At 36.3% G+C, this 27906-nt stretch overlaps 1 protein-coding gene across 4 annotated transcripts in view; it reads right to left on the reverse strand.

Moving 5' to 3' along the window:
* The window catches only part of LOC149543283 (kinesin-like protein KIN-UB), a 305487-nt gene that overhangs the window by 90996 nt on the left and 186585 nt on the right, over positions 1 to 27906 (reverse strand). For all 4 annotated transcript variants that reach the window (XR_016355614.1, XM_089798130.1, XM_089798128.1 and 1 more), the window contains 5 exons: positions 21408 to 21533; positions 21035 to 21166; positions 20794 to 20932; positions 20587 to 20679; positions 5523 to 5648 (listed from right to left, as the gene is read on the reverse strand). Coding sequence is in view for 3 of the 4 variants with exons in the window: in XM_089798130.1 (XP_089654256.1) it covers positions 5523 to 5648; positions 20587 to 20679; positions 20794 to 20932; positions 21035 to 21166; positions 21408 to 21533 (616 nt within the window). In the remaining variant the exon portion in view is untranslated. The remainder of the gene's footprint in view (positions 1 to 5522; positions 5649 to 20586; positions 20680 to 20793; positions 20933 to 21034; positions 21167 to 21407; positions 21534 to 27906) is intronic.

The raw sequence follows: 27906 nt of genomic DNA on the forward strand, positions 1-27906 counted from the left end.
GGATTGGGCATTCATGAATCCTAAGACTTCATTTAAGTGTTTTAGGTGATCTTCCCAAGGTTTGATGTAAATAAGGATATCATCTAAGAATACCAACAAGTACTTACTCAGTTGTTTGTTCAAGTTGTAATTCATGCAAGATTGAAAAGTAGCTGGTGCATTTGTTAATCCGAATGGCATGTCCAGGAACTCAGAATGCCTGTAGTGACAACGGAAAGTTGTCTTCTCCATGTCTTCTTCCCGCATGTGGATCTAATGATATCTGAAATAGAGATCTATTTTAGAAAAATAAACTACACCATGTAGCTTATCAAACAATTCATCAATCTTGGGAATAGGCTATCTATTTTTTATTGTCTTCTTATTCAGTGCACAATGATGCAAAATGGCTAGCACTAGGGTGAATCCATCCTTTCTCGAGCATCTCTTCAATCGTCTTCTCGATCTCATCTTTGAATTTTTTGGGATGATGGTATGGCGTGGTGATAACTGGTTTGGCGTCAGCTTCCAACTCGATGGTATGTTCAAATCTGCGATTAGGGGGTATGCTAGGAGGAATGTCTTTAAAAAATTTATCATAGGTACTTAAGATATTTTGAAGATCATTATCTTGATGGAGTGTCTATTGTCCTTTTATAGGTTCTGCCAAAATGAAACAATGTGCAACCCATGCAATGTCATCATGCCAAAAAATTGTTTGCATCCGCTGTGCTAAAACTTCCTTCGGTCCTCATTGGCCATCCCACGGAGAACAACCTTCTTCCTATCGACAACAAAAGTGAAGTCCATCCGTTTGAAACTCTGAATGTATTCATCAAATGTCTACATCCACTAAATACCTAGAATAAAATCCATATCGTCTAGGTCCACTATAAAGAAATCCTATCACAGTGTGGTTATCCATGCTGATACTTAGTTGGGAAACAAGGTGCGTACAGGGAAAAAGTGTCCCTCCAATGACCTTGACCTAGAATCCTACATGCATCTCAGTAGGTGGTCCTCTTCTTTTCACCAAATACGAGTTTATGAAGTTTAGAGTGGCTCCACTATCGAGCGTCACAATGACCTTTTGTCCTTGAAAGGTTCCCCGTACACAAAATACCGTACATCTCAGGCTCTCGGCTAAGGTAATGGTTCCTCCATGTCGTACCAGCAAGGCGATCCTCTCTATACGGTTCAGATTAACCATTCTAGAGTCCTTGTGGGAGTGGTCGTCTTCTGTGGGTAGATCCTCCTAATCATCCTCATCATTGGATACAAAAACAATGTACTGTATTTTCCCTTTACTAAGCCGTCTATACCCCGGTTCCCATAGTCCCTGACAATTGAAACATAATTTCTTCCTTTGGACCTCGTCTAGTAGCTTCATCAAACAAAGGCTTATTTGGCAGAGGTTTGTTATCTTTGTCCCTTGGGATACTGGTGGTTTGGACTGTGAGTAACCTCAAGAGGATGATGTCGATGATGATGCCATGCTTTTCGCCTTTTTTATAGCCTCCGAAAGGGTGGCAGGATTAAAACCTTTTACCCAACCCCTCAATGGTTTCGTCGGTCCATCCATGATGAGCATTATTCATCTCCTTTCAAAATGTCCGTGACCAAAACAGAGAGTTTCTGAAATTCTATAATGTACTAGTCAATAGATCTAGTTTGCCTCAGTTGTGTCAATTCTTTGAAATTAAGTTTTGGATCTTTACCATCAAATTGATCTATCAATCTTTCAATGAATTCCACATTAAGTATTTATTTGGTCATGCCCCAGTGTGATGGTGCCATGATGTCACCATTCGTGCACCACTCCGTCCAAGTGTAGTGCTACAAATTTCATTGTTTCTTCTTCTAGCATTGGATTAAGTTAGAAGTATCGACCTTCATTGCCCATGCTTGGGCAGATATGGGTCCGAATCTATAAAATGGTGACGAATTTACCTTACTCAACTTTCTTCTAAGATCATCATTAAATTACCATTGGTTTCCTCTTTCAGAATATCTCATTCTCAACTTTGAGCAATCTTTGTAGGATATATCCTCCTGCAAATTTGCACTCTTCTAGTCTTTTCTAAACTGTTCTTGAGCTTCCTCAAAGGTTGTCTACTATCCTCCATATGGTACCTCTATCCATGGAGGAAAAAATGGCCTGGAAGGTTGAGAGCGTGCTAGATGACAGTTTTCCTTACCTAACACTGAGTCTTTCCTATGACCATTTTCTTCACCGGATATTTTATTGTCAACCAATTTCTTGAGATTTTCTTCCATAAGTCGCTGAGTATCATTGATCTAAGCCTGATTCCTTGAAAGATCCCTTATTAGCACCATGAGTTTGGCGGGAGTGGGTTCTTGATCTGCCATTCTATCAACTAAATGGGATCTTCTTCTCTTCTTGCTATAAACTTTCATTCACTACCCACAGGCTAGCAGGATCGTTTTCTCTAATACCACTATAATGTTTCGTTCATAGCGTAGTACCCAAACCACTAGCAACTTACAAGAAACACAAAGTTGGTCATATGGTTATGTGCAGTCTAACCGTAAAGTAGGATCAACAAGGTAGATATGTGGGTTGTAAGGCCTAAGATGGAGGACTGTATGGTGGGACAGGAACAAATATGTGGGTCGTACGGTAGTAGTTGGATGGATGTACGGTAGTCTCCTATTGGTCGTATGGTAGTGGAGAAGACAGGGTCATATGGTGTGTGTGGAAGCCATATGGTAGGGTGGCAAGGGCAATATCGTGACTGTACGAAAGGAATGGAAGGAACGATGTAACGAAGATGCATAGGGAGGGGGTATACTATAGGTGATCACCCTCAACACAATGATCGAAGATGTCGTACAACAGTACAGATGAGGATATAGCCATTAGGTTAGGCTGGGAAGATTCACAATGAAATCCCAGATTTATAGACGACCACACTTACATTTACCAAATGACTCGCTTGAGAGGGAGATAGAATCCAAAAATGAAAGATTCAAGTATCACTCCACAATATATTGATTTCAAATAATGGTGCACAAGTTCACCAAACCAATACAAAATAATACAGAGTACAAAATAGGATGAGGGTTGAATCCCACTGAAACCGGATAGGCCAAGTAGGGAAGATATCTCACTTCCGAAATGGCGAAAAATAGAGAACTCCAAGCTGGAATTTGCAATACAAAGAAAGTAATCCAAATTGCCTACCAACTACTACCTACGTGCCATGCTTAAATACCCTTCCGAGAAACTTTCTGAGGGTTTACAAAGATAGCCAACGGTCACACCTACCTACAGAAATAATAAAATAAAAAATGGGTCAGAGATAAACTAAATCGATTGGCCCATTAACAAATGTTTGATTAATCATTTATTTTATGACGGGAACATTACAATAACCCTCCCATGGGGTTTGTGACTTCACATTGACTTCAGCAATTGCAACTGCAAAATCTGATTAAATTTTATAAAACGTCATGGATTAATACATCCAATATATTTTCCTGGAGATTTCTAGAAAACCGGTTCAAGCAATAAACTATGTACTATCCTATGCAATTGTCTATGGAATGAGACAAGGTTACGTAGATTTACATGGTTGCACTCCTTCACTTCCACATGAATTTTCTTATTCACACCCTTGTAATCATTTAATTTCTCCATACTTTATTACCTCAGGTATTTTGTCAAATAGTTAATGTGCATGTTGGTGACTTCTCATTTGCATTGCATATCTACTAGTGGCAATCACATTGTAAATGAAGTGCCTGGTAAAACAAAAGTCCTTGCAACATATGAACCAAGTCATTGATGAAAGAATGTGGCCATTCAATATAACTTGAAGAAATCCAAAACTTGAAATTCCATCTCCATTTGGAGAAGGCATAGCTTAACAAGATAAAATATCTGTTGTCTTGCTTGTTCCTTTAGTTCCAATGTTGTTCAAAAACCTTACCCGAAGGTGACTTATCTATCTCTATTGTAGCATCAACAATATCTTGATTATCTTCATAAACATCGTGTACTGAAATACTGGGCCACTATTGCATCTTGTTTTATTAATTATTACTCATTCAATGATCTAGAGAACTCCTTCGTGCTAGTCAGTTTGGGTACAATTTGCAATCTTTCCATGCCAATCTTTGAGATGAAGTCCTCTCATTTTGTCAAATGATTCATTTCTTTTGTCTCTGCTACCATAGATTTCACACACTTTCAACAACCAGAGCCTGTTTCAACTGATCCATGTGTGCTTTATGCTTGTACAGTTGGCATTTTTTTTTTTCGTCCATTAAATGTGTAGACAATGAATACATTAAGAGATGCCAACTAAGTTCATTTATGTTCCAAATTGTTCCATTTATTTGAAGGTTTTGAAAACTTCTAGCGAGCTTTGATTTGTGCATAAGTTGTGATCATTGCCTATTATTTCCCAAGATGACATACAAATTTTCAAGTGACATTGACTGCCAAATAGAGACCATAAATCAGTTCCGCAACTATACTTGCAGTGATCAAATGTGTCCAATCGTTCACATCATGAAGTTGTGATCTGTTTGTGTCTTTGGCTTCATGTTGTGGTGAATCAGAGTCATCCTTACTGTTGCAGCCCTGTGATTTCCACTTTTTCTTTTTTCTTTTTTCTTTCCATTAAAAATGTTCCCTTTATCTATCTCTTTTAAAAAGTAGTTATAATATGGAGGTTAAGGAATCCCTCCAAAATATGTATTCTTGAAAGATTGCTCAACTTTTCCCAGTTAAGCAATCTCTACAATTCACGTTTTTTCATCACTTTTATTAACCTCGAATATATATATTTTTTATATTTTTAATCATTAAAATTAAAATATGTTAATGAATCACTTGGAAATATGTGTTTCTGAATAATTCTTTAACCTCTCTAACTTTTTGATTAATGAATTGCCTGAAAATACGTGTTTTAGGAGCCCCACTTAACCTTTAATACCTTTTGGTTCAGGCATCCGATTTTGAAGATTCGAAATGCAGGACGGAGCTGAGGAACAATCGGATATCTTAAACCATAAAATTAATGCAATTACAACATCAGATTGAATATTTTTAAGGTTGATTTTCAGTGCCTTTTCCTTGCAACAAGGTTTAATGGCCCAACTTTTTGAAGGGTTAGGCCATAACAGGTGGTGTAATTGAAGACAACTAACCAAGCATATCAACAAGCCTTTAGAAGATATAATTTCCAATGTAAAAGTTTTAAGTTCTGGGGTATGCATATATTAAGGCAACAGCCATCAAATGTCTTCTTATATCACTGTGAATAGTCAACATGTATGGTTTATCTTTTCACTAACATATGTAGACTATCAATACAAAACAAAGATACAACATGTCACTGACTCATTTGTCTAAATTGCTATCATAGCATTTGCCAACATTTCTATCATGGCATTTGTGTAAATTTTTAACTTAAAAGATAAGAAGGATTCGCAGCTATCATCTATATTATACATGACAATGCTCTAAATTCTGAAGCATGATATTAAACAAATTGAATGGGAGAAAAGAACACCATTCATAGCCAAATTAGCAATAGCACCGGCGGCAACCCTTTGAATAGTTTCATCTTCTGAAGTTTCTAAGAGCATCAACAGAGAACTCAAACCACCAGCCTCAGCAATTGTCACTTGATTCAATTCTGCCACCATAAAAGGACAAGAAACCAAATTATAATTAGGAACGGTTTCAGAAAGTTATAAAACGATATGAAAATTATGCTCTGAATATCAGAAGTAAAATTTTATACATTTTTTCAAGGAATTAAAAATATCACTCCATGGGCTTGTAAATGAATGGATCCAAGCACTTTTATATTGACAACCTCCAATGAAAACAGGAGTCTCTGTTATTAAAAGTGATAGTGTAATATTCCCTTTTCTAATTATCTGGACAATGCATGAATAACTGAATTCCTACTTCAATTGTTTACTTATTACAATGCAGATATATGCAATAACAGTGAAGTGTGAATAAAAAGACAATGAACTGTATATGACTGGTAATTTCAAATGCTATAATAATGGAATATGAATGGTATATATAGAAATAGTGACAATGTAATTAACAATGTTGTAATGTGAATGCAGAGATAATGGTTTATATCAGAATGTACTTATGACTAGTAGTTCCAAATGCAAAGAATTCTCTTAACATGGATAATCAATGGCTCTGGAGTATTAGAATGCAGTTTATGTGGGAAGGTTGGTTCGTATTTTACAGTATATTATATGCATTATATCTTGTATAGCCGTCTCTGATCTTCGAATGTATTATATGCCATAAGTTACAGAATTGCACGTAAACTTCAAGCAGAGATATGTCATCTCTAATATTCATTATTATGTATGCAATCCTCTCTGTCACACAAACCGTCTCAATTATGTATCTGTGCATGTAAGCTCTTCTATGGATGTCATCTCTGATATACAATTATAATGCTTGCACCAGTGGTGTGACAACAACCTTCTATACTCTATTCACAAGCAATTCCATAAGAGAAATATAAGTAATAATATCAAATCTTCTTCAATGCCTTTGGAGAGCCGATCAGCTAATAAATATATGTACTGAAGAGGCAGGATGGAAAGACGCCAATCTTCATAACAAGTAATTCTCATTTACTTATGATAATTGCTTACAATTATTATGAGAATCATATGTAATTGCTGTTTAGACATAATTATTGATATAAGCCAAGTATCGATGGAAATGTGATATAGCCATTGCCGAGTATGCAATCATTATTTACTAATAATAATCACTTGTGAATATTATGAGTAATCAAATATGATAAATCATAATAATCATAAGTCATATCAGCTGCATTTATTATTTATCTATCGGCCTGAAATATTGTTGGTTAGGAGTGCATAGTCGAAGTCCATGAGTTGAAAGTGATGCCCGTCAATGGGAAACAATGGTCCTGATGAAGCCATTCTCATCAACTTCATAATGCAAAGACATGTATATGAGCCATGGTGCTTAATGCAGAATGTTATGAACGCATAATATGGGTGCATCTATGCAAGTTATGATGTTCCCTGTATGTATCAACGTGCATGGAACATTATATCATCAGTGGATGTATCCATAGAACTATGATTTGATAATGTTAAGTGATGGTATGAATGTATATGATGGAATATCATGCATGTAGGTGAATGATGATGCATCTATGTGGATGGATGTGCAGCAAATGATGGGGATCTATTAGTTTATTGAAATAAGTTTATCTATTATGCAAAGTACAGGGAATGAATATACAGGGCAAGGTATGTTTACTTCTCCTTGCCCCTATATACAAGTTTGTTGTTTTGATTAGAATAACAGGATATCACATGATGTCATGCATTAAGAGAGACAGGAGAACCTGTGTATTCCTCGGAACTAAGCAACCATGTGGATGAAGGCGTTATCAAACAGTAGCCCATCATTTTGAATGCATAAAAATGGCTGAGTCAGAAGTATGACATATCAAACTGAAATTCAATGCCTGGAACAAGTAAATGGTCATGATATCTAAGACTTTTAGTGAAGTACAACTAACTTAAACATCAAAGGTGGTGTCAAAGCAGAGGATACCACAGAAATGGGACAAAACATTAGTGATAAAAGGATAAAAGCTTCCAATCAGCCATGGCCTTCACATGAAAAGCTAGGCCTAGATTCATTATCTTCATCATCCATAATCATTTCTATCACAAAAACAGCCAGCTCACAAACTTTAAAACCTTCTGGTGTGGTAGATAAAGAATATTATGCATAGCCATAAATTCAAGGGAAAAATTATCACTAGAGCAAAGTAAATTAGTTCAATATTCTACTGCATCAAATGAACACACAGATATTGAAAGTTTGAAACTAACCACAAGTGCAAACAAAAACAATTTTCTTCTACCTTGTCTCCAACATTTTGGCAATTTGTGGAGCATCACATGTTATAATGGAAAAGGGATAGTTTTATGCGCATGGATAGTTTTATGCACATCACTCAAGATTTTCATCTAAGAAAGGTTACAACTTATCTGTTATGGTATTGCCAAGGCACCACTATGAATGCATTGGGACTTACGATGATTCAAGGCTACAAGACAAGGAAAGAATGACCTAAAATATTGCACTTGTGTATCATGGATGAAAAGCTCGGCATTATTTTGTGACTCACGTGTACTCCCAAATCAAAATGCCAAACGAGTTACTCGACCAAAAACTCCCCAACAAGTTTTTGAAAAACGTGTGGTGATATTTTCCTATAAAACTCACAAGTAAAATCAAAGACTCACAAGTTTTGTGTTAAAAACTTATCCAGATTCATATAATTGATTCTTTCTTGCTTGCAGTTAAAATAATGCAATTTTGATCGGTGGGAAAAGTTCCAAACCCCCACGATGGGAGTAGCCCCTTGAGCCCCAAGGGGAAGTTGCCCCTAAGTGCATGACCCCTCAACCTCATTGGTGTCTCCACTCCTAAATCCCCATTAGTTATTGGAATTTGTCAATAAAAACTTGATTACAATGAGAGGCTGACAGGGCATTGACATATAACTCTTGGGTGTGCCTACTTAGCCATTATTATTGAGAAACTTGCCAAGAATCTCTTTACATGAAACAACTTCTACATATGACATGGTTAGTTGAAATTGCATTATAACCCATTTAAACTGGTCTTTTGTACTGCTGTATGCATAAAATTCTAATTTTGATATTATATATGATGAAAATTTGTAATAAGCTCAACAAATTTAGCAATATGTGTATTTTTTAATAATTTTTTAAAACATTTATGTATATAGACTTTGTGAAATATTGTTGATTTTTTCCAGACTTTTTTCCAAGTCTTGAGATTTAAATTGTTTTGGGCCTACCCAGTTATTGTTGAGTACAAGTTTTCAACTATGATTTGTATCATAACACCATGGGCCCAGACATAGCTAGGAGATGGAGCTTCAATATCATTATTGCTGCCAATGCTTTAGAGATTTTCAAATCTCTTTTAATGTTGTAACAATGTCCTCTAAAATATTTTGCTTAATTGCACTACAGGCAGTGAGAGGACTGAATTGTTGCTTTTGGAGGAAAAACCCTACAATGAAAATCCTTAGGGGAATCAGTTTCCGTAGTGAAGACCTACTACAACTGGCTGTGTTGGAATCAAACGGATTTAACATTTGAGATTAATGATTGAGTTATGGCCAGGCAAGACAAATTACTCAGTATTAGAGATTTTAGATTTTCCAGGAATTAACTACTGGATGCAAAGTTTGGAAGTTGTTCGTGCTAATTGATAAAAAGTCAAAGATACTAATAGAACATATGAAAGTTGTAACTGGGTGTTGAAGTTATTTATCTTTGGATGAATCGCTGCTGGATTAAGATGTCATTATCATTTATTCTAAAGCAAATTGACATAAAAAGAGGACATGGGTTTGTGAGACAGATTTGGAAAGTTTTGAAGGACCTAAGGTTGTTCACCATTCATTCTCAGAGTTGTTGAGTTGAAAATCCTGCCTATGAGTGGTGTTTAGTGCTATAGAGGCCGGCATGAGCTAGTGTGGAAGGGGCACGTGAACCTTGGCAACAACTGGTGCCCTTGGCATGTAGGTTTGGAGATTCCTCAAGTGCAGACATTTCTGAACACTCATTGTTCATCTGTTATTGTTCCTGTACCATTGAAACCTTTTTAAAGGTTGAGCATATCCCTGGCTTAGAGGTCAGAACTTGCTTTTATTTATGTCTTAAATATTCTGTACACCTCATAAGTTCAATGAATGAAATAGTGTCCCTGTAAACTGCATATGCTGGTCAAAAATACTAACCTATCCTTGCTCAGGTCTGTTTTGAGCATCCATATGTGAATTTTATTTATATCTTAAATATTCTGTACACCACATAAGTTCAATGACTGAAATAGTGTCCCTGTAAACTGCATATGGTGGTTGAAAATACTAACCTAAGCATGCTCAGGTCTGTTTTGAGCATTCATATGTGAATTCTTTATCAAATTTGAACAAGAATAAAAACCTTGCACAAACTTGCATAGCCTAAATTTATAAACCAAACTTATACAAATTATTTTATATCAATCTTTATATAAAAAAGTACAAAAAATTAGAGGGATTTAACACTATCACAAAAGTAGCTAGGTCGCAAACTTTTTAAGCTTGTGATATTATAAATAGAAAAATATTATATGCATCCATAGATTCATGGAAAATAGTACCATAAATCAACATGTCTAGTGTAAACTAAACTACCTCACTACTCCACAAAAACACTTGCAACAATATTATAAATCATAAGTCATGATATTGTGGCTTTGTTTAACCACTATAATTCATCCTATTGGTAACTATCTGTGGATATAGATGATTAACTATATGAAATTGTACATTATAAAAATGATCAAATCTAAAGGTTTTGATTCATACTATTCTAATGTATCTGAACCAAACATCCCAGAAATACCACAATTCTGACGACTTGGCGATCCGATTCAAGGAGGGCAAGTTATGCTAACTTGGCTTGCTAATTCACCGATTTTTGGCCCAAAAATCGCCTAGCTCGGCGATTCATCAAAAATTAACCAAAATTGACATAACTAGGGTCCTGAAACTAGCCACACGACATAGAAACTTGGCCACTGAAAAACCCAAAAAACAAACATTTCTTTTTTTAACATTTCTTTATCTTATAACCCTAATAGGCTTTTTAAGTACTTAGTATGGGACAAAGACAGGAAAAGTGAGAGAGAGGAAGAAAAAAGAGAAACCTTAGGTTTGCAACCAAGAAGTAAGAAGAGCATCAAGGAGATCACAAATCAATTTGGGGAGGCCATAATTTTGCATTGGGAGCATTAAGGAGTCAATAACAACAGTCATCAACTCATTTGCAATAGGTATGTGTCAAACTTTGTAGATTGTGTTGATAGTTTTTTTATCTTAATGCGTTCTTCATTGTTTGTTAAATTTTTTTTGTTTTAATTTGTAAACCTTTAATGTATTTTATTAAATTGCAAAGTGCAAAGTTGCAAACCCTACAATGTTCAATGTTTTTAGAACACATTTGCAAGCTTGTATTTACAATTTTCTATAAAAAAATGTAGGATTTGCTGATTTTTTTATTAGTTTAACTTAATAACTTTGTAGAAATTTGAATGTTCTTATAGTAATAGCCTCAACTTTCATTTTTCACAATGCCTCCATGAAAGATACCCAATCCCAGTGACCTTGGAAATTGATGTTTGTTTCAAAATTTAAGACTTTGACCAGAATTTTATAGCTCTGCATAGACTTTATAAAATTCTAATCTCTTTTTGGTTTCTCGTTTTCAAGTTTTTAAGTATTTCTAAAGATATATTTAAGCAAATGACAAATAAAAAATAACTTCGAACTAAGAATGATGAGCAAACTAAGAATGATGAGCAACATTCATATATTGAAAACACTTAACAATCTGGAAAGGATTCAAATCATACCAGGCATAATATTCAGATTTTTGCAGTCAAAGAAATAAATATATCAAATGGATTAGTTGTTGTCTACAATGAACCTGACGCCAGTTGTAGAACGGTTTTACAATCACAAAAGATGGAGACTTAGCTGTCACAAACCCCTGTATGATCTCCAAACTGCAAAACATGGCTGCTAATAAGGAACGGTGCCCACAATACAAGCTTGAGCTGCCACCGGAAGAAACGCCCAAGCTAGAATAGGCTGGCCGCCTAGTTGAATGTAATGTTTCCTTCTGATAAATGGTATTATGAAGCATGCCGATCCTTGCCATAGAGAAACGTACCTTCCAACTCCAATACAAAATCACCAAATCCTTATTGAGGTTTGTGTCTCAACACTCCAGACTTAGGGTTTTTGTCCCAAGCCTCTAAATCGCTCCACTAGAGCAATTTCCAATTTCACAAGTTTCAAATGTCAAAAGGTACTCCACAATTAGATCTTCATCTCCTTATAACTCTTCCCAAGTGCAAATCAAATCCTAAATGAGAATTAGACTTTGCACTTTATAATAAAAAATATTTTCCCAAATAAAGGCGTCTAGGGTATAGGAAAAACATTACTTTATTAAAATGTCATAACTCATCTATGGATAGTGAAAATAGCTTATAATAATTCAAGACCTTTCCAATGAGCTATAACACAAGGGCACATCTGACCAAACGAAGCCGTATTACCCTTATTACTTTGAAATGGCTTTATAAATAGCCTTATTATAGATTATTTAAATGATAACTTAGGAAATATTTAAATATATTAAAATATACCCCATTTTGACTCTAAAATCCCAAACCAACCAAATAAACGTAAAACTAACCATGTCACCTGTGTGTGACTGATACCTGACAAGATGGGTCAACTGACCATCCCTTCCCTATAATCTAAGGATGCTCCTAGAAACTACGAAACACAGCCAGTCATCTTGAAACTGAAACCATGGAATGGTCTCGTGGAACCTCGCATCTGGAAACTACCACAACCTCCTAAAATGTAGGGATACCCCCTAAAATCAAGGAACTGTAGCCAACTAGCTCCCAACTACGTATAAAGTCAAGCTCAGTCACTGAATATCCTAAATGAGTCTTTATCCACAACTGCTAGCCTATGAGACCCTCATGATAGGCTAACTCACATAACTCTGCTAGTTAGACTAAAGAGGGGACATGACACTCCTCCATTCTCAGAGATGCTTGCCCACAAGCAACTACAATGTTGGGTGCTGCAAAATGGATTCACCCTCCCAAGTGGTATCCTCTATGGGTAGACCTCTCCAGCATACCAAATACTCCCAAATTACCCTGTTTCTTAGTTGGTGTTCCCTCACCTCAAGAATCTTTTCAGGAACCACAGTCAACTTACTTTCCTCATCCAAGGGAGGTAAATCAGGTGATGTTATAATATGTTGCCCCAGTGCCTTCTTCAGGCATGATATGTGGAACACATTATGAATCCTACTATCAGGTGGTAACTCAACCTCATAAGCAACTTCTCCAACTCACTTGAAATTTTTATAAGGTCTGTGAAAACAAGGTTTGAGCTTCTCAGCTCCCCCCTTTAAGGGTGCTCTGTCGGTAGGGTTGCAAGCGTAGGAAAACCATGTCATCCACCTCAAATACCCTCTCCTTGATCCTATGCCGATCAACGTACATCTTCTGTTGATTTCGTCCATGCTGTAAGTTCTGCTTGAAAGATCTCATGATATCCTAGTTCTCCTATAACCAATCATGTGCCAAAGGAACTTTGTTGTCACTCAAAGCCAGATCAACAAAAGATAATGCATCGTAGCCATAAAGAGCTCTGGAAGAAGACATATCAATGGACATGTGGTGCGTAGTATTATAACAATACTTGTCCAGATACAACCAATGCACCCATGCCTTCTGGTGCCCCCAACACATATTTATGCAGATACCGCTCAATCCCCTTATTAACTATCTCCCTACCCATCTTTCTGAGGGTGGTAGGTGGTACAAGGTGTCAACTCTATGCCCACAAGCCTGAAAAGTTCCTACCAAAAGGAACTCAAGAATCTTTTGTCCCTATCACTAACTATGGTCTTAGGGAGACCATGGAGTCTGAACAACTGCCTGAAGAATAGATCAGCTACCTCGGATGCTATGAGATCAACTGCAATCGAAAACAAGTGGGTATATTTAGTCAACCTAGCCACCACAACATAAATACAATCCTTCCCCTGCACTCGAGGAAGACCTATAATTAAGTCCATAGAGAGTCTCGTCCACTTCTATTCCAGTATAGGCAAGGGTTGCAGCAAACTAGCTGGGAAAGTATGCTTTCTCTTGTTCTGATGGTAACTCATGCATTCATGAACATGGCGTAAGACATCATAATTGAGACCCTTCAAAGAGAATCTCTCCCATACTGATGTATATATCTTACTATAACCGAGGTGCTTTGTTGTAGGGGTATCATTGGAGGGCATGCAAAATCTGTCCCTTTAGCTTACATTCAGGAACAAGGTATACTTTGTTTTTGTAGTACATGACATCATCAATCACCTTGTATTTATTATCTTGTACAAATCCATCCATGATCTCACAAGCATGCTGATTTATGGAATACTCAACTAAAAGTTGAGCCTTCCAATTTGCTGAAATCTCACTCAATGAACATACGGCAGCAAGTGATGGTTTCCTAGAAAGTGCATCAGCAACAATATTCTTCTTCCCCTTAATAAATTCTATGCGAAATTCATAGGCTTGAATCTTCCTTACCCACTTTTGTTGATGATCGTTGAGCTCTTTTTGATCAAGGAAATATTTCAAACTATTGTGGTCAGTTCTTAACATGAATTTTTTGCCAACAAGATACTGTCTGAATTTGACTAATGCATGCACAATAGCCAACATTTCCTTATCATAAGTAGAATACAACCTCTCATTGTCATGCAGCTTCCTACTGTCGTAGGCTATGGGATGTCTATTTTGCATCAAAACAACCCCTATACCCTCATGAAGCATCACACTCAAGTACGAAAGGCTACGAGAAATTAGGGAGTGCTAAAACCGGACATGTGCTCATAACCTCCTTGAGTTTGTCAAAGACTCCCTATGCCTCCTTTGTCCATCTGAAGGCTCCCTTCTTTCTGAGATCTATCAAGGGTACTACTAACTAAGCGAATCCCCTCATGAACTTCCAATAATATGCACATAAACTAAGGAATCCATGTAACTCAATAATGTTCCTAGGATAGGGTCAATCTCGAATTACGTGGATTTTCTCCTCATGCACTTTCACTTACTCAATACTGATTACATGGCCCGAATATAAGATCTCACCGAGTGCAAAATCACATTTTGACAGCTTAGCAAATAGAGACTGACTCTCCATGATGCTAAGTACCTCCTCTAGGTGTCTAAGATGATCTTCCCAAGTACAACTATAAATTAAAATATCATCAAAAAACACTAGAACCGATTTCCTCAACTACTTGTTGCAATATGGTTCATACAGGACTAGAAAGTGGCTGGTGCATTTGTGAGACCAAAAGGCATCACCAAGAACTCATAATGCCCATAGTGACAATGGAATGCAGTCTTATGTAGTCCTCATCTCGCACACGTATCTGATGATAGCCTAAACGAAGATCAATCTTAGAGAAGTAGATAGCTCCATGAAGCTCATCCAACAACTCATCAATGCATTCAATGGGATATCTATTTTTTATCATCTTCTTGTTCAAGGCCCTATAATGTATACACATCCACAGAGTCCCATCCTTCTTCTTAACCAATACCACAGAAGAAGGAGAAGGACAAAAGATAGGGCGAATGAACCCCATGTCTAACAACTCATAAATGGTCTTCTCAATCTCATCATTGTATGCTCTAGGATGACGATATGGAGTGGTGATTACTGGCTTAGCTCCATCCTCCATCTCTATCCCATGCTCAAATCCTCTATCAAGAGGTACACTCGAGGGTATATCACCAAACACTTGATCGCGTCGATCCATCAGCGACTATATATCAACATGAAAAGCTTTGTCATCCTCAGGTGTAGGTGTCTTGGGCTTCACATAACAATGTGTAGCCCAAATCACATCATCATGTTTAATTATAGTCTCCATCCTGCAAGAAGACACCTCCCTAGGTACACTATTTGATGCTGCCCTCAAGATAGTTTTCTTCCGTCCAGAAAGGCTCTTACTGCATACGGCGGTGGTCAATAATGTACCGTCCAATAACCTATAACCACCGCATGCCCAAAACCACATCATAATCCTCCAGTGGGAGTACATAGAAATCATCTATGAAGGTATAATCCCCCATCTGAATGCTAAGTTAAGGAATCCTCCTAGTACAGCCCAATACTACACCATTTGCAACCTTCACCCCAAAACCAACAAACACCTCATACTACAAGCCACACCTATCCACTAATTTCTAATCAGTTAAATTATGTGTGGCGCCTGTGTCTACCAAGCTCGTAAACTGCTAGCCTTGAAGTGTTCCTTTCAAATGAAAGGCTTGAAATCAGGGATAACTGCATAGAGTAGCCATAGTCACTTTAACTAATTCCAAGGGATCAAAAGTGTCTAACTCCAACTACGGATGCTCCTGCTCAATCTCCTCAGGACTATCCTTAGTATTAGTGTTAGGGATTCTCCTCATCTCCCATCTTGGATGTCACCTCAATCAAATGAACTTTTCCTTTACCAAGACAACCGTGTCTGGGCTCTCATGGCTCCTTACAGGAGAAGCATAGCTTTTTCCTTCTTAAATCATTCCTCATCTCCTAGTCCATCCTGGGAGGTCGAGGTGATGGTCCACGTCTACCTTGGGAAGTGCTGGCCTTCTGTGGAGGCCGAGAATCCATGAATGGCTTCTTATATGTCTAATAAGTAGGGGTGGTGTCTAGTCTCAAGGTCACATCAATGGCATCGTTAAGAGTGGCCAGCTTGAAAGCACATACAAATCCATTAATAAATAACATCACACTATACCTCTAAGGCATATCAGGTACCATAACTGCAATATGCTAGAACTCATTAACATATGCCTCTGTATATCCAGTATGTCTAAGATGCGCCAACTCCCTATGGTAGAGTTTTGTGTCCTTATGGTCAAACTAGGTAATGAGACACTCAATGAACTCTACATAGGAGTGAACCATGGCGTGATCCCGGGTAACCAATTCATGGTGTCACCGGTCATAGGCAACTCTGTTGCAAGACCGCAAATTGAATAGCATCATGCTCAGGCATGGGCCTCAAAGATGGATATATGTCCAGATTATGCACCCAAGCTCGTGCACTCTTACCATTAGTACCATCATATGTAGCCAATGTGATCTTCCTAGTAGCTCTAATGAGGTCATTGTTCTATTGTGGCCTATGTCCCCTATCTCCTCTAAACCTGGCAGCATCTCTCCACTGTGCACAATACTTGGGAAGAAGAAAAGTGTCCCTAACCTCCAGAGGTAGGGCTCTCCACTCATTCGTGGCTGCTATAACTAAATCCTGGAATCCCATCTCAGGTGGCTCTACCTGTGTTGGTTGCTCACCCATTACAGACAACAAAAGTAGGAGTCTATCCCTAACTAGAGTACGAGGGTGTGCCTATCTATTGGAATGAAGGGAGCTCCCAACCGATGTGTGGGATCTATGACTACGTTGACTTCCTGCGACTGAAACTGGTCTATTCTGCCCTTGCCTCCATGTCTATCCAACTCCATCCGTTCCAAGGTACCATGTAACATTTCCAAGGATTGAACTATCCTGGGCTGTGTAGTGATGAGAGTTTGCATCATCTCCCTCTCTTCCTCCTCCATTTGGGTCTGTCTAGCACCTCTCTGTTCATCTACCATAATAGTTTCTTGTTCAATTCCCACCCTTGCTCGAAGTGAGATGTCCTTCGTGTGTAAAATTTGTTTATCATAGCTCTAGCTAGATGCATAGAAATGTCAGTAAAATTCAGAGGCTAGCAAGATCAAAGCTTTGATACCACTGAATGATTCCCAATCCCAGTGTCCTTGGAAATTGATGATTTTTTCAAAATTTGAGACTTTGACCAGAATTTTGTATCTCTTAATAGACTTTATAGAATTCTGATTTCTTTTTGGTTTTTTCTTGTTTTCAAGGTTTTAGGTGTTTTTGAAGATATATTCAAGTAAATGACAAATAAAAAATAACTTCGAACTAAGAATGATAGCAACATTCATATATTGAAAACACTTAACAATTTGGAAAGGATTCAAATCGTACCAAGCATAATATTCAGATTTTTGCAGTCAAAGAAATAAATATATCAAATGGATTAGTTATTGTCTACAATGAACTTGACGCTAGTTGTAGAAGGGTTTTACAATCACAAAAGATCGAGAGCTTGCTTTCACAAACCCTTGTATGATCTCCAAACTAAAAAACATGGCTCCTAATAAGAAATGGCGACCACAATACAAGCCTGAATTACCTCTAGAAGAAAGGCCCAAGCTGGAATAGGCTGGCCGCCTAGCTGAATTTGATGTTTCCTTCTGATAAATGGTGCTGTGAAGAATGTCGATCCTTGCCATAGAGAATAGTACATTCCAACTCTAATACTAAATAACCAAATCCTTGTTGAGGTTTGCATCCCAACACTCCAGACTTAGGGTTTTCTTCCCAAGCCTCTGAATCGCTCCACTAGACCAATTTCCAATTTCACAAGTTTCAAATGTCAAAAGATACTCCACAATTAGGTCTTCATCTCCTTATAAATCCTCCCAAGTGCAAATCAATCCCTAAATCAGAATTCATAATTACTTTAATCTACTTAAAGGATCCACCATGTTCTTAAAGTCTATTGATCGTTCCTCGTATCTAAAAAATGTCACATACTTATGTGAGGCTATTGAGGAAATCATACAAGAGGTGGGGGAAGAAAATGTGTTAAGGTGGTGACAGATAATGCAAAAAGTTATGTTGTTGCGAACAAACTTTTCACTTTCCAAGTTTTGATGTTAACTTTTTTAAGATTTTCTTAAAACATCTAAACTTCTAATTAATTTGGAATTGTTGCAAGTAAACTTTTGATTGAGAGGCACCTGAAATGTTTTCCGTCTCCATGCAGCACATTTCCTTGACCTCAAGTTGGAGGATATTGATAGGATTGAATGGGTGAAATTATGCATTGAAAGGGCCAAGAATATCTACAAGCTTGTGTACAATCATGAAATACACAAGGCAAAAGGAGTTGGCTTGTCCTAGTATCATGAGGTTTGCCTCAAATTTCCCCACACCTTAAATCCTTCATGACATCAAAGGTAGCTTTGAGGCACATGTTTGTTTAGTGAAATTCCTCATCATCTGCTATGACCAATGCAGGGATACATGTGGTAAATTGTTTTTTCGATAAGCCAAATTTTTGGACCCCTTGTGAAGAAATCATGCAGGCAAATTTATTACAAATTAACATTGAGTAGTTACTATTTACTAATTTAGTTTTGATTTATATGCATATTTTTATTTTGCTTGCAACTTAGTGATTTTGCTTATATTTTACTAAATTTGTGACTTAATTGATTTTGTTTAACACTATGTATAGATCACTAAGCTTCTTGAAGTTCTCCTACAAGTTGTTGATGGGTAGATTCCCTCTATGGGCTATATATATGAGGGCATGGATAGGGCCAAGGAGGCCATTAGATCCATGTATGTAGGAGCTAAGGATAAGTACAGCCCAATTTGGGAAATTAATGATACGAGATGGAAAAACACACTTAATATGCACATTCATGCATAATCTTATTACCTCAATCTGTCATTTTTTTTTTTGTGCTGACTTGAAGGTGGATGAGGAGATTCTTAGTGGCCTATATATAGTGGTCCAAAAGATGTGCATCAACAGTACAACCTCAACTACAATGCAAAGTGTTTTATGAAATGCTTGTCAAACATGAATTGTGAAAATTGCAAGTTTTCTTTAAAATATTTTGGCAGGGGTTATTACAGATGTAGACTTGACAATGCATTTCTTGAACTACAAATCTTTAATTTCACCTTACAAAGGTGTGCTTCTGACGATAGGATTTCAGACAGAGAATTTCATTTCCTTCATAGAGATGTTCATCTAACAATGTACATTTGATTTTTTTTAAAGAAAACACATTCCTCATTTTAAGATACAAATTTTGTAATGCATGTATATCGTTTGAATATATATCCCTTTTGCCTCATATGGATGTCCTTAAAAAGAATTTTTAAACCAGAAATTGAAAACCTAATTTCACATGAGTGCACACTCGATAGTGCAATTCTGACCCTTCAAACCTAGCCTATTTTTCTTTATAATATGTACATTTGGCAATGCATTTCTCAAGATAGGATTTTTAAGTTGTTTTAGCCCATAAATGTGTGCTTCTGACAAAAGGATTTCAGACATAGACTTGAAATGGCATTCCCTTCATAGAAATGTGTTTACTCATAATTGGGGTTTTCACTTCGATTAACCACCATTCTTTGCCTTGGAATTTTTTTCAAAAATTATATATGTTGATTTGCAAGGATACAAAAAGAAACAACAAATCATAATACAGACCAATAGGGGAAGACTTTCAAATATGACAGTTTGCTAAAGCAAAAAATATGGATTTGACCTGACTTTTAACACAATTAAAAAATATCACATGGGTAGAATGCCTTACGTACTGTTCTATTTGTCTTGTTCTGAAAGGGACAAACTAAAATGCTAAAATTTACGTTTCCAAAGTTTCAGCTCATAATTTGACACACCTAACAAGAGTTCTTGTACTAGAAAACTTAATTTAATCGTTGCCATTAAAATAAGAGAACATACAAAGAAACTTGGTATAATGATTATATTCTGCACATCCGTGGAGCTTGGAAGTGTAAATTTTACAATTATTAATGAATATGGCATCTAATATCATATTCTCAAACTCCTCAAAAGTATTAAAGAAATTTAGCATTTGTGGAGCTCAATTCTCTGGTGATATTAAATCTTGATTTATTCTACAAGTTTCATTAATTTTTATGGTTACTAAAAAAATGTCATATTTTTCAAGGCCTAGGTAATGAGCAAGACCCAAGAAAAAGTACACTTTGAAATACCTTCAGTGGCAAGATTTGCCACAACCTTCACGCAATGAATTTGCACATCTTTATCATCTGATTCCAAATAGGACACTATTTTTGGCAATCCAACTTCAGAAACATGATCCAAAGACATTTCAAGTTAAGAGCTTAATACTGTAATACAAAAAGACTGATGTCATCAATAGGTATCTGAGAATAACTAGAACTTCAGAAAATCAGTACCTTGTTCAAACAATTTAGCAATCTTGGCTCGTTGACCACTAATAGTGTTTCTGATTTGAATAGACTTGGGAAAGGTAGCAGGACTTTCTGATGCAATAGAAAGTTTGCCAGAATTTCCTTTCTGGATACTATCCGTATTCTGCTTGAAAAGGACACATCAAAAAATGAAAAAGCAAACAATTTGAGGGGATATGAAAAGCTGTCTCAACGTAAGACAACACAAATTTGCGACAGTATTTACCTCATTAATATCACTACTATGATGTAAAATTTGTTCTTTTAGCACATTCACTTCATCTTCAACCATTCCCTTGTGCTTCTTCCCGTCTTCAAGTTTCTTCCTCATTTTTTCCATTTGCTTATTAGATTTTTCCTTTTTAAATGATACATCAAATTTAATGCATTAGGGATTATCGGCTTTTGGATAGCAATGACACAAGTCCTGAATAGACACCTATAAAACTTTAGGAAAAAACTGAAATCAAATATAATGACCTTATGGACTAACATTAGCAACAAATGGAAATTAGAGAGATAATTTCCTAATCATCTAAAACAAGAAAAGAAATTCCATGATGGAGCTCTAACAGATTTTGTTTGCATCCATTCTATACCTTTAAAACTGAAGCTTCCTCTTTATCGCTCTGTAGAGCTCGAAGTTTCTTCTCAAGATTTCCTTGATGGTGAATTTGTTCTTCTAGCTTCTTCCTTAGTTCCACAACTTCTGTTTGTTCTCTAGCCTAAATAAAGTTGTTAGTTACATTAGAGTTGTGCCAAATATAAACTACATCATAAGTATCTATAGAAAATTGCCAATGAAATACTATGATTCAATGGATTATGTATAAAAGCAAGAAAGTGTTGTCAATGAAAAACATATGTATTTTGCAGCATAAAGAAGCAATAGAAAAACAACTCAACCGGTTTCAAAAGAGACTCGTGTTCCCAGATAATTACAATAGTCATATAAAATGAGAAAAATCTAAATAAAAAATAATAATGGGAACAAACGATACATGAGATCCCCCCTTTTCTTGAACTGAAACATGAAATGTGCTACAGGAACTGAACAGCTTTATCCATGAGCAACATTCTACCCAATCACAGATAGCATTATATAAGAAATTTAGGTTTACATGATGAACGAAACAATAAGCCACATGCTACATTGGATATATTACTTTGGTATTTTGGTTTTGTTCAGTGGCATTTGAGTTCATCAAGCTAGTACACCCATCTTTCATGAGAAAGCTGAGCTACATTTGTGCCTGTTTTGTTCAAGAACCAATTTCCCATTTGAGCACATGTTTTATAGTTTAATTCTCAGATCAGTTTATGTCATTATCAGTTATACAGAGGTCTTGATTATCTGATGGACAGAAGATTTGATTATCAGTGTTGATTATTTCAAGTAACAGCCTATTCTCTATAATCTCATGTATGTTTTCAGAAGTTGTAACAGAGTGAAAACTGAGAAATTGACTCTGCAAAATAACTTGCTAAAGCTTTAATATCTGATGCAAACTTCAACTAGACAATTTCAAGATCAGAACATACTGTTAGAACTCTTTACATGTTTCACTGACTACTTTTATTTTTGTCATGCTTCTCTTTTAGACATTACTGTGTTTGAACTTCAGTCTTCAGAATGAACCCAGAAGTGAATGTATCTCTCTGCAGACTTCTTGTCTTCCATTCCATAACTGGTCATCATCCTTCAAATATTTTTTGCAGTACGATTGTGACACCAAATTCTTCAGAAAGAAATCCTTCCAAGCACAACCTTGTTCATAGACACACATTAACTATTCCTCTGGCTTTCGGGTGTTGTCATATAAATTTTCCTGAAGCAGTATCATAACTCTTGCCTTTCAATCCACACTGAGCTGCTATTATGAGAGAGACATATTTCCTCACACACATCCATGATTTGAATGATCAAAACATATAAAACTGGGGTCGTAAGTTGGAATTAATTCCAACTTCCTTTTGTCGGATATGAGCAACCAACTTAATTAATAACAATATGAGTCTAAAACTGCTTTTACATATGTTTGATCAATGACATACAGGCTTTATTCATTTGCCCGAAGACCTCCACATATAATATTATAAACTCTTCAACATTATGATCTATGGAGCCAGATAAGAAAGACATTGATTACCTTTTCCATCTATTGCACAGTTCGTCTTAACGTTTTTAACATTTTAGAGAGCCCCTGCATATGTGGCATTAAATTTGTTTGTATTCCAAACACCTCCTCAAACTGGTCACTCAACATCCTATAAATATATATTTTTAATCCCAATCAGTAATTTGGTGCATGTGTTTAGGTTATAAAACCTGACAATATGAGAAACAATTATGTGCGTTTTCCATGTATGCAAAAGAAAGTCTACCCACAACATTTTTTAACCGGACAATGAACAGCAACAGCAGTACTCCTTTATTCGCATATGCCAAGAGATTACATACAGAGTATAAGATGCTTTACAATGATCCCAGACATGGTATAAATACTTTTTGCTGAACCTTCCCGAAGGGGTCCGTCGGCTAGAAAACAATCCTAATCTACCCGTCGGCTACCAAATACAAAATCTCCGACAGCATAACCCAGTTGCCTACAAAATGCAAAATCTATCAACGACATCGACTTGGAACATGTAATGTCCCCACTCATAATCATTTAAGATTTGAAGCTACCTTTAATTGTAAGATATAGAACCAATATAACTTTCACAAATTTATATGAAAGATATCATTTGACTTATTTTGGTCTTGAACCCTTTCTTCTTATACCTTGGGATTATAGTAACTGAAGGTTGATGTCTTTTCGAGTTATAATGCTTTTAGTTATGTATCTAAGGCAAAGGGTCAACTTCTTCAATTGGGTCAATATTCTGACATCTCATATTTCCATTTGAATTCTTATAAGGGATATTTCTTATTTCTGACTTCCTATTGACTTCCATATAGGCTAAGGATTTCTAAACAGATTCCTCTCCATTCAGATTACAAGATTACTGCTATCGCTATTATGTTGTCACATTAATAAATCCATGTCAACACTCAGAATTTTCAGTCCCTGAACGTGTTATCATCTTGATAACTTATAAAAAATTACTAATAACTCCCTTATGCTCTCAACATCCCGATGACAGTTTTCTCCTATTGTTATGAATAATATTTGATGTTATAGGAGACTCACTCTTACTTAGCATTGACTGGAGCTTGTATTTCCTGACTTCTTATTCCAGATCACTGATTGAATCCTTTGTAAAGATTCTCAGAGAGTATTGAGGTTTCTCAAATGGTAACATCCTCCCAAGAGTTTGAATTCAATTCGAGTCTGCAGTATTATAAAAAGAATCTCCTGTTCTATGTCTGCTGCCTAGATTCCTTCGCACCTTTTTATATTCCCTTTTAAATAGCTACAGTTAATGATAAATATCCTGGCTGAGTGTCCGGGTTCGATTGTTTGTAGTGTTCCCTCTTCCTTGGATGTTGTATCCTCTGTTATTGTACTATTAACTCTTGGAGGCCGCTTACTTTCACTGTTCTAAGATCACAAAGTAGATACAAATTGCTGGTGTCTTCCTCTATCACCGGTATGATAGTCTATGTCTTCCCTTCCTGCTGGTCTTCCTGTTGGCATGTCTACAGAGATGACTTTGGTTCAAATATTGTATTGTGTATCCCTACTAGAGAAGCTGTGTGCTCAGTCTTCTTAGTTCAGTCTGGACAACAGGGCAATTAACATGGGCTCCTACTTGTCTTCCTCACACGAAATCTTCCTTTGTTATTGAAATGATGGAATGTTCAGCTTGACAACATTGCAGATAGAGAGTCTAATTCCTTATGCGTTGGATGTGTCTGAATCTTAACTTCAGTTCTGAACAAGTATGAAGGCTTAGTGCAATTACATCCGCTCCTTCTCCCCCAAGGGTAGTAAGTCTGCCGTTGATGTTTATCTGCCCACATATTGGCTCTGTCAAAGTATTATGCAACTTTTGGTGACCATCGGTAGACGAAATGCTTACATAAACCAAATATATGAAATCCTTATTTGATGGTTCTTCCTCTGTTTTTCCTTCTATATTCCCCTTTTTTCCAATATTTATCCTATCCTTATAAATCCATGCGTGTTAATAGTTGTGGCTATTCATTTTATCTATTTGATCTTTTAATTAAAATTTTATATATTATTCTACTTCAATGATAATACAAATGTGCATTATATGAATTATTTATATTTAAGTTATATATATATATATATATATATATATATATATATATATATATATATATATATATATATATATGTGATGATCATATAACTACCACGTTTATAATTGTTTCTATCATTTATTGTATTGAAATCATTATTTAGTAATAATAATATTAAAACATTATATCCATTTATTACTATTTTTATCTCAATGATAATAATATCATTTATTATATCTTTATTGCATTATAATGTTTCCTATAATATTCTTCTATTATCATTATATTGAAAATATAATTAATAAGTATTATTATAATTTATTTACTCATTTTTATTATTATTTTGTTATAATATAGGGGACATGACAGTCCACCCTTCCTCAAATTGTTTGTCCTCAAGCAATGTGATCCTTTAGTGTGAATGGCTGATATGAACCCAATGATCCTGAAATGTCAATACCAACTTGGGGTGAGAAATGTAATATATGTACAAATAGAAATTTATAAAATCAAAAGACTATAATAATAAAAATTCCTAAGAGTAAATCAAAGATGATACTTATCTGGATCATACTGCAACACTTGTGAATGACTATGTTAAGTGTAGTTTTGTTCTTGGATGAGTGATGTCATGTCCCCATTTTTAGGTGACAGTTTGACTTAATTAATTTAATTAATCTGGTTGTCCAAAATAATGAATATTTTATAAGGACGACTAATTAATTATTTTAATTAAATAAATAAGTGATATTAAGTTAATTATTTATAAAGTTATCAAATAAATAAATATCAAAAGGTAACTTTATATTTAATTAATTTAATAAAGTGACTTGGATTATAAAAATATTTAATAAAGTCACTTAAGAGATAAAATCAAAAATGTTCTAGAAGTCTCTAGAGAAGGTGGAGAGGAAAGAATAAATAGGCACCTCGGGGCTCCATTCGAATCAAGCAGTTGTTTATTTCTCTCTTGTTATCAGATTGTGATTCAATCACATGTGCATTGTGGAAGCTAGGGTTTTCGCAATTGTCACAGTTGGCCATTGAGAACGATAACTCTCAATAGGTACGCAATTTTGAGGGTGTGAAATATCATCTGAATTATTGCAGATTGGAGGTGACATTCAGTCATTTCATCGGGGCGGTAATTTGTGGTTTATAGCCAAAATTTTGGAGGAATATTCTGAGAATTGAGTTTTGAAGATATAAGTTATTCACAAGGTTTTTACAGGATCAGTTATAAAGCGACTTCTTCAGCAATTTGCAGTATGAACAGATCAGTTTCCTAGACAACCTTCCCGCAGCATTTCCATCCATCATCAGGGCCGAAGTCTGGTCCGATCAGCAAAGATTATGTTATAGGAGATAATTTGTATAGAAGCCGTTCTGGAGTTATTTGCACAAAACAGACTAGAAGATTGAATGCGTCATTGAATTAATTGTCAGCTACGAAACTCTTCATTGCGACCTAGCCAAGTGCGGGTTTCAATATCACGGGTCATGAAACGGAGTCTGCCGCACTCAAGGTATATATAATGGTCAATCCATTGTAATCATTAAAGACGCGTTAGTTTGGGAACAAGACTGAAGGAGTAGCGGAGGAGTGATTGGACACAGGTTAAATATTTGCTAGGTTTGTTCTTGACTCCATGTTACCGCAAGCAGAGGTCGCGATTCATTAAATCGCAGGTGGCAGACGTTACCCTATATCAAGTCGAAGGTGGAACGAGTTAATTGATAAAGGTGTCGTTTTTAATATGTGAAACCAGAATTGGCATATTCGTAGCCGCAGGGATTCGGAATTGAAGACGAATATTATCTTTGAAAACCCGAAGGAACACATATATATGATGTTCGACTATGAAAGACGAAACGCATATGCACCAAAGGGTTTAACAGGTGTCGATTACATTAAGGTCTTCAGTTTTCTTTGTTAACATCCCTGCCGAAGACGGAGTTATCACCAATATCACATTCATTATATCGGAAGGGCAGCTTTATCCAATTGATGTGCAAGTTCGGTGGACTGGACGGCATTTCCAGTTTGTGTGCAAATTTGGCCAGACGTCTTGCTCCATGTACCTGCGATCTCCATAACGAATTATGGCATAGAGAAGTTGCATTAAAAACTCCCTATGGTAAGTGATGGACAGGATCGCTTGGTGCTATATCAGAAACCGGCCCATCAGCGTATTATTACCCAGGTCTCAAATCTTTCAGTGTGCAGTAAGTTAGCAGTGGATTATGGTTATCATTATAACATTTGATTGTAATTCCTCCCTGAACATTGAAGAATTTGACATCAGTTCATCACTGGTTCTTAACAACCTTGCTTGCTAATTGTTTGACAAAATGTCAAACCGTTGAAGTTTAGTATTTTGGTGTTTAAAGAGACAATAATCCGTAGGGGTTATTACAGTGGTATCAGAGCGGTTTTCTTGCCATCCTGTGGGTGAGAACCAAATTACATGAGTGATCAGCACTCTACTTCAACCAAGATGGACAGGTACAGCACAAAGTCTCCGAGGATACAATCTTGGACAATTGATAGACACAGTATTCAGAGTCGGAATTGTGGAAAGGAGGACTATTCAGACATTCAGGATGAGCTCAGGAAAATAAGGCATAACATGTCTGAACTGTTGGTTAAGCACCACCGTATAAATGACAGGTTGTCCAACCCAGCTAAGTTGTTTAAGTCAACTGGATTTCAATTTGGCAAATCCTCTCGCAAAGCACTGATTGATTCAATGGGAGATATTACTAAGAGCCTTAATGAAGAATTCGAGAAACAAGTTTGCAACCGGTTAGAGGGTTCGATTCAGTCACAGGAAGAAGTGGTGAAGGATATTACACTGATGGTTAGTAACTGTCAACTTGGTACT

The sequence above is a fragment of the Cupressus sempervirens genome, chromosome 8 (genome assembly GCF_028749045.1).
Source record: "Cupressus sempervirens isolate cs-2001-9-10 chromosome 8, ASM2874904v1, whole genome shotgun sequence".
NCBI classification, from domain to species: domain Eukaryota; kingdom Viridiplantae; phylum Streptophyta; class Pinopsida; order Cupressales; family Cupressaceae; genus Cupressus; species Cupressus sempervirens.